At 44.4% G+C, this 15,741-nt stretch overlaps 2 protein-coding genes and 1 non-coding gene across 3 annotated transcripts in view; 1 reads left to right on the forward strand and 2 right to left on the reverse strand.

Moving 5' to 3' along the window:
* Rsf1 (remodeling and spacing factor 1) overlaps window positions 1-15,409 on the reverse strand; it is a 96,924-nt gene extending 81,515 nt beyond the window's left edge. Inside the window, exon 1 of the mRNA XM_048435112.3 lies at window positions 15,192-15,409. Within this exon, the coding sequence (XP_048291069.3) occupies window positions 15,192-15,381 (190 nt within the window). The 5' untranslated portion in view covers window positions 15,382-15,409. The remainder of the gene's footprint in view (window positions 1-15,191) is intronic.
* On the forward strand, window positions 689-2,118 carry LOC125400952 (uncharacterized). Its single transcript, XM_048435114.3, has one exon. It carries the CDS (start codon window positions 896-898, stop codon window positions 1,784-1,786), a length of 891 nt encoding a protein of 296 aa, XP_048291071.3. The 5' UTR covers window positions 689-895; the 3' UTR covers window positions 1,787-2,118.
* On the reverse strand, window positions 7,105-7,244 carry LOC125401137 (small nucleolar RNA SNORA29). The gene has a single exon (XR_007232221.1). It is a non-coding gene; the product is annotated as a small nucleolar RNA SNORA29 (small nucleolar RNA).
* Window positions 15,410-15,741: the final 332 nt, after the last annotated feature.

Raw genomic sequence — 15,741 nt, forward strand, 5'->3', positions numbered from 1 at the left:
GTTGGGGTCTTCACAACATGAGGAACATGTCACAGCATCAGGAAGTTAAGAACCACTAGTTTAGACCAAAGGTTACTAAATTCCCTCACGCAGGGCAAAAGAAATTAACCCTTTTCATATAGTCTTTGAGCTCAAGATATTTTCACTTTTTTTTTTTTTTTTTTTTACTATTTTTGAGACAAGGTTTCTCTGTGTAACTGCACTGGCTGTCCTGGAACTCACTCTGTAGACCAGCCTGGCCTCGAACTCACAGAGATCCACCTGCCTCTGCTTCCCGAGTGCTGGTAATTAAAGGCATGTAATACCACCCAGTCTTTTTCACATTTAAAAACTCTTTAAAAAGAGTTGAATTTGGTGGAAAAGTAAAGTGTTTTATGACAAATGATAATTACAGGCAATCAAATTTTATTATGTACAAAGTTCTAGACATAACTGCATTCAGCCCTGTTGTACTGTCTGCAGCTACTCACACAACAGTAGAACAGTTTCAACACATCCTACTTTGACGACAAGACCTGAAAAGTTTTGCTAACACTAAATATATCTAATGCAGTAGCTGATAATTAAATCTACAATCCTACATTTTGCATGAATCCCAACATGCCCTTCCTGTCTTTTACTAGCAGACAAAAATGTATTCTGTATTACATACTATAAACTGTTCTTCACTTATATGAATGCTGCTTTCTCTCTTGCAGGACTGCAAACTGCAGGGCTCCGCACACGCTAACATTTGCTCTGTCCCATTTTGGTTGCTGGGAGCTGTACAATATCTTCAACTGCATACGAGGCCACTGAGGAATATTCTTATAGCCAGATAGTGGCTCACACCTTTACGGAGACTGCTCTAGGCATTTTTTCCTTCTGTCTAAGGATCTCCTGGAGAGCTGCAACAATGCCCAAAAGAAAGGCTGCAAGCGATGCCAGTCAGGAGCCAAAGAGAAGATCAGCCCGACTGTCTGCTGTGCCTGTGCCCTTTACACCAGAGCTGAGACCTAAAAGAACATCAACTCCAAGGAAAATGAAGAACACAAATGTTGTAGCGGAAGAAAACAAGGATGCAGATGCTGTAACAGTTCCTGAGAGCAAACCCGAAGGTGTTCAGGAGGCGTGCAACACGGACAAGGCTGAAAATGGAGAAGCCAAAGTTGTGGAGGCACCCACTCAAAAGATGGGAGCGGAGGAAGTAAAAGAAGAGATGAATGAAGATGCTGAAGAAGACGGAGGAGAAAAGAAAGAAGCCGCGGCAGAAGGAAAAGATGATGAGTTAGAAGAAAACATCCAAAGTACAGAGAAAGATGAAGATGGAGAAGAGGACAGAGATAAAGGTGAGGAGCTGAAAGATGAAAACAGGGAAGACGGCCTGGAAGAGAAACCAGAGGCAGGAGGAAGTGAGGATGCAAGAGAGGACAAAGATGGTGGAGGCAAAGGAGGTGATGAAAAAGAAGACAGCAAAGAGGAGCAAGGGGACGGGAAGACGGAAGGAGAGAAAGATGACAAAGAAGAAGCTGAAACCGAGGAAGAAGTTAAAGAACAGAGAGAGGATAAAGAAGAGGAAGGTGGAAAATGCAAAGAGGAAAATAAGGAAGATGAACAGGAAGGCCAGAGTAGGGAAGACGGAAGGGAAAAAGATGATGGGAAAGAAGAGAGAAAGGAGGAAGAAGGCAAAGAAAAAGAGGTTAAAGGTGAAGGAAATGATGAAAACAAGGTGGAGGCTGAACAAGAAGCTGAAAACAAAGATTTCAAACAATATGGAGGAAAAGAGGCGTCTCTGAGTACTGTCTAAAACTGCCCTGTGTGATATCATAATTTGGTAACATGTCCTTCCTGTGGTAATGTTAATAGAGATAAATATTTTTAATCAAATATTTAATAAGCAATACTTTTCTTTAGCATTATTCAATCTTGGAACATCATCATACAGGTTGCAAAATACCTAACATGACAACCTTTATACATTTTGTGGTTAGAGTAGTGCAAAAATATAAAATGTATGCTTGCAACTTTGTGAATTTTACTGTGCGTAAGTCATATATTAAATCTTTGCATTTCAATTTTATTCTTATACATGATAATTTTGCAGACTAGGAGAATTCCAAAAGAACAAGTTTGGTACAACTTTGCTTTTATACAGAAGGTCAACTATTTTCAGGTAATGTTAAGAGTTAGAATTGCCATTACCAAATATTAGTAGCTTGGAAAGAATACAACATCTTAATTTTGTTTTTGGAGAAATTTGAATGCTTATTTCAAGAGGGCAGTTTTGATTATATGTGTATGCATAAAAAGTTTTGATGGATTGTATCATAATAAAACCATTCTACAAACATGAGAAAAAAAGAATTATCTTCTTAAAAGACTTAAAACTGGTGAGAATGAATCTACTATTTCCATGTCTACCATTTCCTCAGCCCTCATCAGTGTCAGATCACCCGCCTGATTATATCCCTTACCTGTGAAGACCTTCTCACGAGACATGGCTCACAGCAAACTCTCTAGTTTAATTTGTCTTGAGTTCACTTTTTTAAGAATATTTTGATTGGGGCTGGAGAGATGGCTCAGTGGTTAAGAGCACTGAGGTCCTGAGTTCAATTCCCAGCAACCACATGGTGACTCACAACCACCTAATTCTATCTGGTCCCCTCTTCTGGCATGCAGATAGAACACTGTATAAATAATAAATAAATAAATAAATAAATAAATAAAAACCAGAAAAGATAAACCAGCTGATCAAAATCAACATCTTCTTGGTTTGTTTATTTGGTTTTTCGAGACAGGGTTTCTCTGTAGACCAGGCTGGCCTCTAACTCACAGAGGTTTGCCTGCCTGTCTCCCGAGTGCTGGGATTAAAGGCGTGCACAACCACCGCCCAGCCACAACCAACATCTGTAAGACAAAAATTTGGTTTGCATTAGGAAAGTTATAGAATGCCTGATTGCAGATCCCAGACAAAGTTAGGGCCATTATACCTAACTCCTTTATGGCGCTCAGCAGTCTGTAATGGGAATAAAAAGGAACCCACACTGGTGGGATGTGGCTCACTGGGGAAGTTCACCTCACAGGCACCAGGCCCTGACTTCCATCTCCAGAATAAGCAAACAGCCTTTATTAGTTGATTAGTCACAGTTCTTTCTTTTTTAAAAAAAGATTTATTTATTATATAGTTTTCTGCCTGCATGTATGCCTAAAGGCCAGAAGAGGGCACCAGACCTCATTATGGATAACTGTGAGCCATGTGGATGGTTGCTGGGAATTAAACTCAGGACCTCAGGAAGATCTGTCAGTGCTCTTAACTGAGTCATTTCTCCAGTCCCCAGTCACAGTTTTCCAATGTGTTACAGTCTTACTACATTCCAAACTGCAAGAAAAGTCCAGCCTGCCATTTCTTTCCTGGAAGACTTATTGCCCAAGCATGGAAGAAGTTACAGTTGCATTTGTAAAGTCAACTGTGAAGTTATCCAGCACAAAAGGAATGAAGTAGCAAACCTAATTCCCCAAGATAACTCAACTTAGTAAATGCCAAGGCTTCACAGCCAAGTCTCTCCACTCTCACTGTAGAACAGACTGATGACCAAGCACTCCACCCCATACATTAGCAAGCCGCTAGTATGCCTTCCCTCAACAAGTCCCAGCTTCTTAAACTGTAACTCAGGACCTACATGGGGTCATGGGACTGAATGTGGAGGCAGAGAAAATTTTGATAGCAGTGAAATACTTCTGAACACCCAATGACCAAAACTTAGTTCCAAATGAAGCAGTGTCATGAATCTGAGATGTTTCTGGCAATCCTTGTCCCATGCTGCTTCCCCAGCAGATGCCTCGGACCACAAAACCCAAGAAACACGGCCTGGAACACCTGCATGTCGTGAACCATAGTACTTTTACCATACATACAAAGTTTTCTGCTCTCCTAGAAGCATAATCATTTAGTTATAGAAAGTAAGGCCTCTTGGGCTGGAGAGATGGCTCAGAGGTTAAGAGCACTGACTGTTCTTCCAAAGGTCCTGAATTTCCCAGCAACCACATGGCGGCTCACAATCATCTATAAGATCTGATGCCCTCTTCTGGTGAGCAGGCAAGCATGCAGACAGAAAACTCTCTATATATAAATCTTACACAAAAAAAGAAAGCTTTTTATGTTTCCTAGTCATTCCTCAGTATGAAACTATCAAATTAATATTGTTAAAATGTTTGAAAACTGAGGCCCTTTAATCCCAGCACTGGAAGGCAGAGTCAGCTGAGTTTAAGGCTAGCCTGATCTACATCTAGGCCAGTCACATCTGCACAGTGAGACTGTCTTTTAAAAGTAAGCAAACAGGGACCGAGGAGATAGCTTAGTGGTTAAGAGCATTGGCTGGTCTTCCAGAGTACCTGGGTTCAATTCCCAGTACCCACATGGGAGTTCACAACTGTCTGTAACTCCAAGTCCAGGGGATCTGACACCCTTGCACAGACATACATGCAGGCAAAACACCACTGCACATAAATAAAAATAAATTAATTAAAATGAAAAGCAACCAAGCAAACAAAAGCTGTTTGAGTTTCATTCTTTTTAAGAGCTGTTAAATGAACTGTTTCTGTTTTCATTTTTTTCAAAATGGGGTGTGGCCTGGAACATGCTCAGAAGACCAGGCGGGATTTGTGGCAATCCTCTAGTACTGAGATTTCAGGCTGGCACCACCATACACTAACTAGTTAAACAAGTTTCGGTTTGGCATTAGGACAGAATCAATAACAGTTTCTCAAGTGGCCGGCCCTAAGTAGCCTGTACTACTCTGTGTTTAGTATTCTACAAAGTGGTAGCCTCACATTGACGAAAATCAAATAAAGTCCATTCTACATAACTTTCTTCTTCTACACAGCAGTTTTAGGGCTTATTTTCAATATCCTTTCTCACCCAAGAGAACAGCAACAGTTGCAAACATAAACCTCCCTGAGACATGGAAACCATCCTTCCAGAACAGAACTGCAGTCTTGGATGAGACCTGGAGGCCAGTTTAAGGGCAAGACTACAAATCTCCCTTACTGGCAGTACTGGGCCACGTGGCCACCATCCAGCATTGCATTACGACAATTATGCAGAAGTAGAGACGTAGCCACAGCTATCCCCAAGCAAAACATCTTACCTTGTTAACAGAAAAGCTTTAGACCAATAACTGAGTATAAAATGAAACCAGCATTAAGGAAACATGCTGATATTCTGGTATTTTCACTCACAGAACCTAGGCATTTAGTTTGTATTATACTGATTCTAAACACATATTATCAAACAGAAATACTGATACATTCCTTTCTTCATACTGGAATAGTCATTAAGAATTTTTTTCCTGGAAGGGTCCAGACAGTAAATACTTTGTTTTTCAGGCTCTGTATTTGGGACAAGCATTCAGTTCGGCCATAGCAATCTGAAAGCAGTCACAGACACGAACAAACGAACAGGCCTGCACAGCAATAAAGCTTTATTTACAAAAACAGATGATGGAACAGATTCTGCCCACAGATGGAGTCCACTAAACCACTGCAGAGTATATTTTCATTTCCAATTACATGCACTAATCACAACCTCACACCTAATGAAGTAAGACAAAACTGCTTGAAGGATGTGGTATCACTAACCAACAAGCTAACTGCTTTCACCTGTCAATAGAAAGAATTCCATTCTTGTATGCTAGGAATACAAGTGTTTAGTGTATAGCTTAGAGTTTATATTAGAGTTAGATCTTAAAATAAGTTTTAGAGTAGAATATGGCCCTAGAAAATCTGGAAAACTTTCACACCATAAACGTTTATTAAACACTATTCCTCATCAGTCACAGGGTTAAGAAGACACCAGCCCCACCCCACCCCACCCCACCCCCGTCAAGGAGCTTAGCATCTCCTGCTAGACTAGGAGAAAAAGTACAATGAGGACTCTAATCATCTACAGAGGGAACCGGATAATCCCTAGGAGACAGAGGAGCACTGGATGCTCCCACGGTGGACCTAACCAGCTCATGTACAGTGAGCGGATGAGGGAAAAAGGCTGGAGAGGGCTGTCAACTCTAGAGGGGGGAGGAAGAAAAGGCACAAGCACATGGAAGAACTTTTCACGCCTTCAGGGACTCGGGTGCAGTGCAGAGCGTGACAATGGTTACAGAAGAGTGTGGCTGCCTACCAAGGGGGATGAGGACAACAGACTCAACAAGCATTGACAATAACAACAGCATGCCGCTGGTGTCTGGCCTGGTCCTTGGTTTCTGATACTGGTAGTCAGAGTAAGTGATGGTAACACTTACCGCAATGGGAAATTTGTGACTAAAAACGTATAGGTACAGCTCAAGTTCCCTTTTGGGAAGCCTCTGCAGAAAACCACTGTTATTAACAAAGAAATGTATGATTATTATAAAAATAAAATGCAAAAAAAATATAAAAAAGCAAATGAGAATTACCTATTTTTGGGAAAATTGCAAAGATAAACAAGGACAAAAAAAGGCTTGGGATCTACAATGAATACAGATTCAACCTTCACTCTCAATGCTTGTTTTTGTTTCTAATTTTTTCAAGCAAGGTCTCACACAGCTCAGATTGAATGTAAACTCACTCTGCAGCCAAAGCTGGCCTTGAAAACTTGAGCTTCCTGCCTCTGCCTCCTGAGTGTATGCCACCCACATCTTGGTTTCTGAATGTTTTCTTAAACACTGCATATGAACCACGCATACTTTATTTTACAATTCAAGTCAACTCTGTGCAGTGTAAAGGCTGAGAGCTGGCCTGCCTGCTGGAGGCCTGTGTCAAGTCTGCCCTCATCCCTGCTGTCAGCTTACTGCTGCTTCTACTTGGGGCACTGCCATCCCGGGTTATACGGGAAAGGTCCGCCTGAAACACGACAGAGGTTTTCCTAATGCATATTTTTTTAAAGATTTATTTCTTTATTATGCATACACTGTTCTGTCTCCATGTATGCCAGCACACCAGAAAAGGGTGCCAGATCTCCTTACAGATGATTGTGAGCTACCATGTGGGTGCGGGGAATTGAACTCAGGACCGGAAGAGCAGCCTGTGCTCTTAACCACTGAGCCATCTTTCTAGCCCCCTGTAATAATAACATAATCATTTTTTATTTTTTTTTTCCTGTTCCGCCATTTCATATAGAGGGAGAACATTGGAAAGTCCTCTCTCTTCAGATCATGGCACCTTTAATCTATCCCATAAGCATAGCCACGAAAATCTATTATCAAGAGAAAATGTGGTAGTCAAATGGGAACATAATCATTTTTATTATGTTAATATGCCTGGTGTTATGGTTTGGATCTAAGTACCACCCCTCACTGAGAGGTGACTGGATCAGGAGAGCACTAACTTCGCTAATGGACTAAACTCATCAATGAATTCATAGCTGAATGAGCAGTGGAAAGAAGTGGGTCACTTGTGGCATGTTTTTGTAGAGGACTTCTTGTTGGGTTTGTGTACAGATCCCACCCTCCTGTTCTTTCTTTCCTTCCCTCTTCCTGGCTGCCAGGAAGTGAGCAGCTTTGCTCACCGCAAGCCTATTCCATCATAAGGTCTTACCACCAACCAGCCCAGAACAACGAAGGGAGAGGACCACGGCTGAAACCTTACAAACCATGAACCAAAATCATCTTTCTGTCTTTCAAGTTTTTTATTCAGGTATCTCTGTCACAGTGATGGGAAGACTAGCACGCTTCTCTAGCCATGTCTGCCCCCTCCCTCTGCCTCTTCAGAAAAGTGTGGCCCTTATTAAACAGGACAGGACAGGACAGGGTGGATCACAAAAATAAAGCACAGAGGCAAGGCTGGGTCCCACCCACTGGCCCACAAATAAGTTCTCATTTTCAAAGCTGGAGGGTTAGTAAGATGGCTCAGCAAGTAAAGGCGCCTGCTGCCAAGCCTGAGAACCTGAGTTCAATCCCCAGAACAGACAAGATAGGAGAACTGATTTCTACATGCTGTCCTCTGACCTCCATGAGTGCGGTTGTATATGCACACACAGAGACACACATGAAATAGATTACTTTTTAAAGGTTTAAGAAAATAAACGCAAATTATTTTTTTTAAAGTCTATTAGGTCGAGCAGTGATAATGAACGCCTTTAATCCCAGCACTCGGGAGGCAGAGGTAGGTGGATCTCTGTAAGTTAGAGACCAGCCTGGCCTACAGAGTGAGAGGAAGGAAGGAAGGAAGGAAGGAAGGAAGGAAGGAAGGAAGGAAGGAAGGAAGGAAGGAAGGAAGGAAGGAAGGAAGGAAAAAAATTACCATTAGAACTTATTTGAGAAGAGACCAAATTTACAAGGCATTTTAAAATCAGTATTTAAATTTATTTATTTTGGAGGCTGGAGAGATGGGTCAGCACTCTTCCAGAGGACCCAGGTTGAACTCCCAGCAGCCATATGGTGGCCCACAAGCATCTATAACTCCAGATCTGACGGTGTCTGTGGGCACTGCTTGCATATGGTACACATACATATACATACATTCAGGCAAAACACCCACACACATAAAATAAAAAAAAAAAAATAAAGGAGAGCATTTCAAAATTACTTAATTCTGAGAAATTTTTGAGACAAAAAGTATATACGATGAATAGAAAATAGGCTAGGCTGCCACTTGAAATCCATAAACCGCAAGCCGGGCAGTGGTGGTGCACACCTTTAGTCCCAGCACTCGGGAGGCAGAGGCAGGCAGATCCCTGTGAGTCTGAGGTGCAGGAAAGCTGATCTTTAGCTTCCAGTCTGAGTCCCTCCCTCTTCTGTCTCTCCCAGAGAGGTAGCTGCTGCTGTGGCTCCTCTCCTCTCCCCAACCTGTTTCTTTTTCTCCTCCCCCTTACCTCCCCCCCTCCTCTTTTCCCCTTTCCCCTCCATAACCCACTAAATATAAAAATAAATATCCAACCTCACTCTGCATGGAGTGCCTATCTGTCTGTCTTGCCTGCGGTGTGGCTCGCTGTCTGGGACCAGCCGCCTGCGGAGACCTGGAGACCTGCGGCGTGGTCTTGTGGCCTGGTCTCATGGCATGCCCATCTGTCTGTCTTTTCTCATGGGACTTGCTGCCCCATCAAGGTTTCTCACCCACCACAAGGCTCCCTGCCTAGGACTCGCTGCCCCTCGGCAGCCCATTGAAGCCACTTGGGGAACTGCACTGTCCCTGCCTGGGACCCACTGCCTGCAGCAGCCACTTGGGGACCTGCAGCATTTTAATTTTACCATAACACAAGGCCAGCCTGGTCTACAAGAGTTAGTTCTAGGACAGGCCCCAATGATACAGACAAAGACTGTCTAGGGGGAAAAAAAACCCATAAACGCACAAAAGTACCCCCACAGCACGCACGAACGCACGCACGCACGCACGCACGCACACACACACACAGCTGAAGAGTTGCTACTATAACTCAACTGGAGTCATATATCTTCTTATTTGCTCTTGGTTTTTTGAGATTTCTGTAGCCTTAACTATCCTGTAACTTCCTGTAACTACGCAGCCTTTGCATATTTTAAATTTTACAGCTTCATTGTTTATCTTCACTATTAAACTATAAGCTCACTAAATGCAAGTACATTAGTTGTGTGGCTTAATGACACATTCCAACACACATAGTTAGCAATCAAGGAGAAGCAAATAACTAGTTTTTGTTTGTTTGTTTGTTTGTTTGTAGATAGGGTCTCTCTACTTAGCTTTGTCCAACCTAAAACTCACTAAGCAGACCGAACTGGCCTTGAACTCAAGAGTGAGCTGCCTGCCTCTGCCTCCTGGCAAGAAATAACTTCTTACAAGAAGCTATTTTCTCAAGCTGTATTTGATAATATATAAGTTCTGACCTGAGTGGAAAACAGAAAGCATCCTGGCATCATCTTTTATGACATCTATATTACAGTAAAGTCAGAGATGAAAAAAACAATATGTTAAAGCCCATATCCATAAAGCAGAGAGTAAAAATGTATTCTCAAGTCTAGCAACACATATAAAGAGCCTCCCTGCAGATATGGGTCAGAGGAAACGCTCTTCACACTCAGTTACTCTTACTTTCCCACCAAACACAGGGCCGTATTCCTTACCAACCTCATGAGGGATAATTCTGGTTTACAGCGCAGAGACTACAGCCAAGACTACTCCACTCAATAAAATCCCAGAGGGAAAATGCTTTAGAGGAAGCATACAAACTCAGTTTAGCTTCTTATTAAACGAGAAAATCTTTGAAAATAGACCCATTTTCTAACATTTTTGCTTTCTTTTAAATCCTTATGCAATTTGCTAAAACTACCGTGCAACAGATGGTCAGTATGCACATTAATTAATGAAGTGAGTAACAAATGAGACCTTGAGCCAGATGGTGGTGGCCTTTAATCCCAGTAATCCCAACACTCGGGGAGGCAGAGGCAGGGGGAATCTCTGTGAGTTCGAGGCCAGCCTAGTCTACAAGAGCTAGTTCCAGGACAGACTCCAAAGCTACAGAGAAACCCTGTCTCGAAAAACAATAAACCAACAACAACAAACAAAATGAGACCTTACTTACTGGTGTGACCAGTGTGTGTGCTGGCCAGAGGTGAACGTCAGATCTCTGTGAATGAGGCCAGCCTGATCTACATAGTGAGTTCCAGGACAGGCTTCAAAGCTACACAGCAAAACCCTGCCTCAAATAGATAGATAGATAGATAGATAGATAGATAGATAGATAGATAGATAGATAGATAGATAGATAGATAGATTTGGCAGGGGGTGGCACATTCCTTTAATCTCAGCCCTCAAAAGCCTCAAATCTCCTTCAGTTGAAAATCAGCTCAGTCTGCTTCTAAAAGAGTTCCAGGCCAGCTAGTATTACACAGTGAGACTTTGTCTCAAAAACAAAAGAATAACAAATGGAACAGAAGCCCTGTCTTTCAGGGACCAGGAGATGGGCCCGTACATAAAGTAGTTCCATCACTTGAACCCAGAGTCAGGTATGACATCTATAACCGGAGCCCTCCAATGACAATGTGGGAGGCAGAGACAGAAAAACTGTCCCAAAGCTCCACTCTATAATAGGCTGCACAGAGTCACAAACAAGAGAAATCCTGTCTCAACTATGAATTCATCATGGTTGATAATTTCTTTTTTTTTTTAAATATTTTTATGGTTTATTTTGCAACTGGATCTTCAGACAGTTGTGAGCTGCCATGTGGGCGCTGGGAATTGAACCCGGGTCCTCTGGAAGAGCAGTCAGTACTCTTAACCACTGAGCCATCACTCCAGCCCCATGGTTGATAATTTCATGGGCTTTCCAAACCACAGTCTGAATAACACCAATGGTCAGGGGTATGTGCTTGAAATCTATCTATCCCTGTGTCTAAGTTTCTCTTCCCTGTAAGATAAAGTGACAGTCGTCCCTTCTTTCTAGACCCAAAGGGTAATGATAGTCTCTAGAGCAGATTCCCAAGCTTTTAGATTCATGGTACCCTTGATGTCTCAGTAATCTTGAAGCAGCCTTCTTGCAAAAAAAATAAATAAATAACATTAGGTCCTTGCGAACCATTTGAAAAGGGAATCTCGGGGCTGGAGAAATGACTCAGTGGTTAAGAGTATTCCTCGTTCTTGCAGAGAACCTGGGTTTGATTTCCAGCACTCACATGGTGGCTTCCAACCATCTATAACTCTAGTTCCAAGGAACCTGATGCTTTCTTCCCACCTCCAAGTACTCCGGGCCCACATGCATTCATGTGGAAACAGGTAGGCAAAAGCCTCAGGACGCATACAATTCCTTTTTAAAAAAGAAAAATGAATCTAACAAAATTGAAATTTTTCATGGTTTTATTTTCTCTTTAAACAACCAGAATAACCTATGGAATCTTACTATGGGGCACAGAACAAACTTATCATGCTTTGGAATTAGAATGGACACCAGTTCTATTTTCCATTCCATGGCAGCTAGAGGGAACAAGGCATCCTAATCTGAAGCCACAGGACCAAATTAAAGCTTGCAAACGACTTTTTAGGAAAAAGGTCACAAAGCATTTAAATGGACAAATCAATAAACTTGCTTCTACCAAAGAACACCATCATCCTGCTAATTCTACTTCAATAAATGCTGCATTCAAGTACTGAACTATCTTCTTTCCATATCCCAGTTGGGGGAGCAGAGGACTGGAAAAGACACATAAAACCATCTTCTAAGGCCTGGAAAGATGGCTCAGCGGTTAAGAGCACTGGCTGCTTTTCCAGAGGTCCTGTGTTCAATTTCCAGCAACCACATGATGGCTCACAACCATCTATAATGAGATCTGGTGCCCTCTTCTGGCTTGCAGCATACATGCAGGCAGAACACTATACATAATAAATAAATAAATCTTTACAAACACATACACAGTCTAAGAGCCACTCAACACTATGAAGAAATAAAACATATATCTTTTTTATTTACTGTGTGCATGTGTGTGCTAAACCACATGTAGCTTGCACTCCCGCCCTGAGCTATCCGGCCAGCCCAATTACAACTTTTTAAATGGCACTAGAACTGTTTTTTAAATAAAATTTATACAAAGCAAAACTCGCTAGACTATAAACCCTATGCACTCCCAACCTATTAAAAACTTAAGGCTAATTACAAATGTACTACCTATCTTTTATCTGAAAAACATCTTTAGTGCGATTTGTAATACAGGACTATTTGTTTCTGAAAGGGTTTTCTGAAACATTTCATTTGGTCCTATGCCATTACCTTTGTCTACTGAAGAAACTGAGGTCCATATTACCGAAACAACTGCTCTACCAGCTATACATCACATTGCTTAACACAAAAGCCCAGCTTTTCAGCTCTTACTAGCACACCAAACTCTTTCCCCAAAGACTGAGTCAATCTTACCCGCTAATTATTATAAGTTGTCTGAGACATCGTCAAAGTTCTGGAAATCTTTTTCCTGCACAGGAAAAACTTCCACCTTCCAGAGAGACTTTTCATTTGCCATGTGTCTTGAACAGTGTGACATTAATTAACAATTATTCTTAGATTTTGACAGAATCTATTATTATCAATCCTCTTAGCAACTCTATCAATGGCAATGCTGTGGCTGAGACAAATGATTCCTTAATCCAACTTTTGCTTAGCTGATGGCCCAAAGCTCAACGCTAGACATATCAAACTGTCCCTAATGATTTTTTTTCTTCCAGTACTAATACAAAATAAGTACACTGGTCAAAATTCAAGGGAACGCAGGCTTACCTGCTATCCAAACTGCAATGGTACCCATGCCTGCCTCTTAACTTCGTCCAAATAAATTCTAAAAAAATTTACCATCAGTTTCCCTAAAATTCTCACATTTTCTCTCTGACAAATAAATTACTATTATTTCTAAAGTATTCTAAAACTTAACTTAAGGTATCCTACTTCACAGTAACTATTTCCTTCAAAAAGAATGTAAATATAATAACGAAATTAATACACCAGAAGCTTAATGATTAAAGAAATTCAGCAGAAAGTCTTAATATAAAGTTCACTAATTTCATAGTTTTAAAAAAGTAGACTTTTTTTTTTTTTTTTTTAGCCAGAGAGAGTGTAAAAAATGCGAACCGATAAAGAGAGATGTATCGGGCACGGCGGCAAACGCCTTAATCCTAGCACATGGGAGGAGACAGAGGCAGGAGGATTTTTAAGAGTTCCAGGCCAGTAAGGTCTGCAGAGTTCCAGGGCAGACAAGGCAACAGTGAGAAGTTTCTCGGAAGAGACAGGTAAAGAGCAGCTTAAGAACCGCCTTAGGGTTAATCTTCGGTAACATCGTATATCACTACAGGTTACTTTGAAGAACTTCATACTCGGGCCTTTCCCTAGCTATGTAAATTCATCATATCGGGAACTTCATTTCCATGGAGAACAGAAAATCGACTCTGCTTTCTTAGAAAGGTCATAGCTATCATGTCTTGTACAATACCCAGCCCATCCCTGGTCATCTACACGCAGATCAAAAGAAAAAGAAGAGGGGAGGGGGAGACCTATTTAGAAAACGTTTCTTCTGCCAAAGGCTGTACCCAGACAAAGGCAATGTTCGGAGTACACAAATAAGCCTTCTCTAAGGGAAATAAAGTGCTAGAAAAGGAGCGGCATGGATCAGGATTAACGGGGGAAGAGTGTGAGCGCTCGGTGCGTGAGTGTTGCAAGCCGCAAGCACAGCGCTCGAGATGCTCCAGCAAAAGAACCAGCAGCAGGAAGTTTCAATGGGGCCGGGCAGAGCATGCGCCCTGCACCCGCGCGGTGGCCTTATGTGGAAGGAGCACCACTTGCGAACACCAATAATAGACCAGCGGCACCAGAGAGAGAAACATGAGCAACAAGCACCTTCTTCAACTGTTTCCCCTACCGTCTGCGCCCCTCCTCCAGCCTACAGACTAACCACCCCACCCCACCCTGCAAATGGAAGAGTGACTTCTTCTTCCCCTAAGCCCTGTTGCCGCGATAGGGGGGAAGGGATAAAGAAAAGTGGGGAGATGCTTTTCTATTATTTTGGGGGAGGTGGCGAGGAGGAAAACTATGGAGGAGGAGAAATTAACCCTCGCCTCCCCAGAGTGGAGAAGCTGAGCCGACTTCATTTCCCCTCTCGAAGAGGGAATGGGGGGAAGCCCTCTCCCTGGGCGGAGGAGTCGATCTCCCTAAGGCCAGGAAGGAGTTTGGGGGGTTACACCAGCCCTCCAGGGCACGGGAAGAGACGGGAACCGACTCTCTCGGGGGAGTTCCCACCACAGGGAGAGAGTGGAGTGTCCGCTGGCCCCCGCCCACTCAGGTGGAGTGAGCCGAGGGGGCGCCGGGAGAAGATGGGCCCGGCCTCCCCGGAGACGGTGGGGAGGATCGGTGGGAGGAGGGGAGGAGAAAAGCGCAAGGCTGGCCGGAACCTGCTCTCCCCTTCCCCCGCCACCTAAAGGGATCAGAACTGGGGGGCCCACACCGGCGCAGGGGACCCGACCCCAGGGTGTCTGCCCGGCACAATGCTCCCTCCCCGGGCCCCGGCCCACACCCGGCCCGCGACGCCCCCACCTCCGTCCCCGCGGGGCACGGTGGCCCTGGGGGGGGCCTCCGCCCCGCCTCCCCAGCACCCAGGAACCCCCCTCCCCGGGATCCGCGGAGCAGAGCCCGGTCCCTAGAGAGGGGGGAGCCGGCCGCAGAGCCCCGGGAGGTCTATGGAGAGGTAGAGCGCGCCAGGGCCGCTTCCCGCCGGGCGTTCGGGCCGATCGCTCACCTTCTCCGTGGCCGATGTCCGGCGGCGGCGCCTGCAGCACCCGCTCCAGCTCGGGGAAGGGCAGCTCGGGCAGGTCCAGCAGCGGCCCGTAGCGTTCCAGGAAGGAGCAGACGACGGCGAAGTTGGGGCACGAACCCGGGCAGCCCGGAGGAGCCATCGCCGCCGCCGCCGCCGCCGCCGCCGTCGCCATTTTGAACTGGAGGATGGAAGAGGAGGGGATGGGGGGGCGGCGGCGGCGGGAGGAGTTGGGGGGAGCCGAGGGCCGGCAGGGCCGCTATGCGGACGACAGGAGGCGCTCGCTCGTTCTCTCGAGTGGACGCCCCGGCGGCGGCGAGAGTCTCAGGCCCGGGCGCCGCGATCCCACAATACCACGCCGGCCCGGAGCAGTCGAGAAGCGCGTGCGATAGGGGGGCCAGAGAGGCGCTCCGGGGCCTCCGCTCTCCGCCCTCTTCCCGTCCCCGGCCCTCGCCGACTTCTCCCCTCCCACTCCGGGGTCGCCGCGGCCTCGTGTGACAGGGGGAATGAAAACAAGGAGAGCGGGGCGGAGGGG

This window comes from Myodes glareolus, chromosome 24, assembly GCF_982192425.1.
Source record: "Myodes glareolus chromosome 24, mMyoGla1.1, whole genome shotgun sequence".
NCBI classification, from domain to species: domain Eukaryota; kingdom Metazoa; phylum Chordata; class Mammalia; order Rodentia; family Cricetidae; genus Myodes; species Myodes glareolus.

Coding starts and splice junctions, on each gene's coding strand:
- LOC125400952 (XM_048435114.3), top strand. CDS start 896: ATGCCCAAAAGAAAGGCTGCAAGCGATGCCAGTCAGGAGCCAAAGAGA.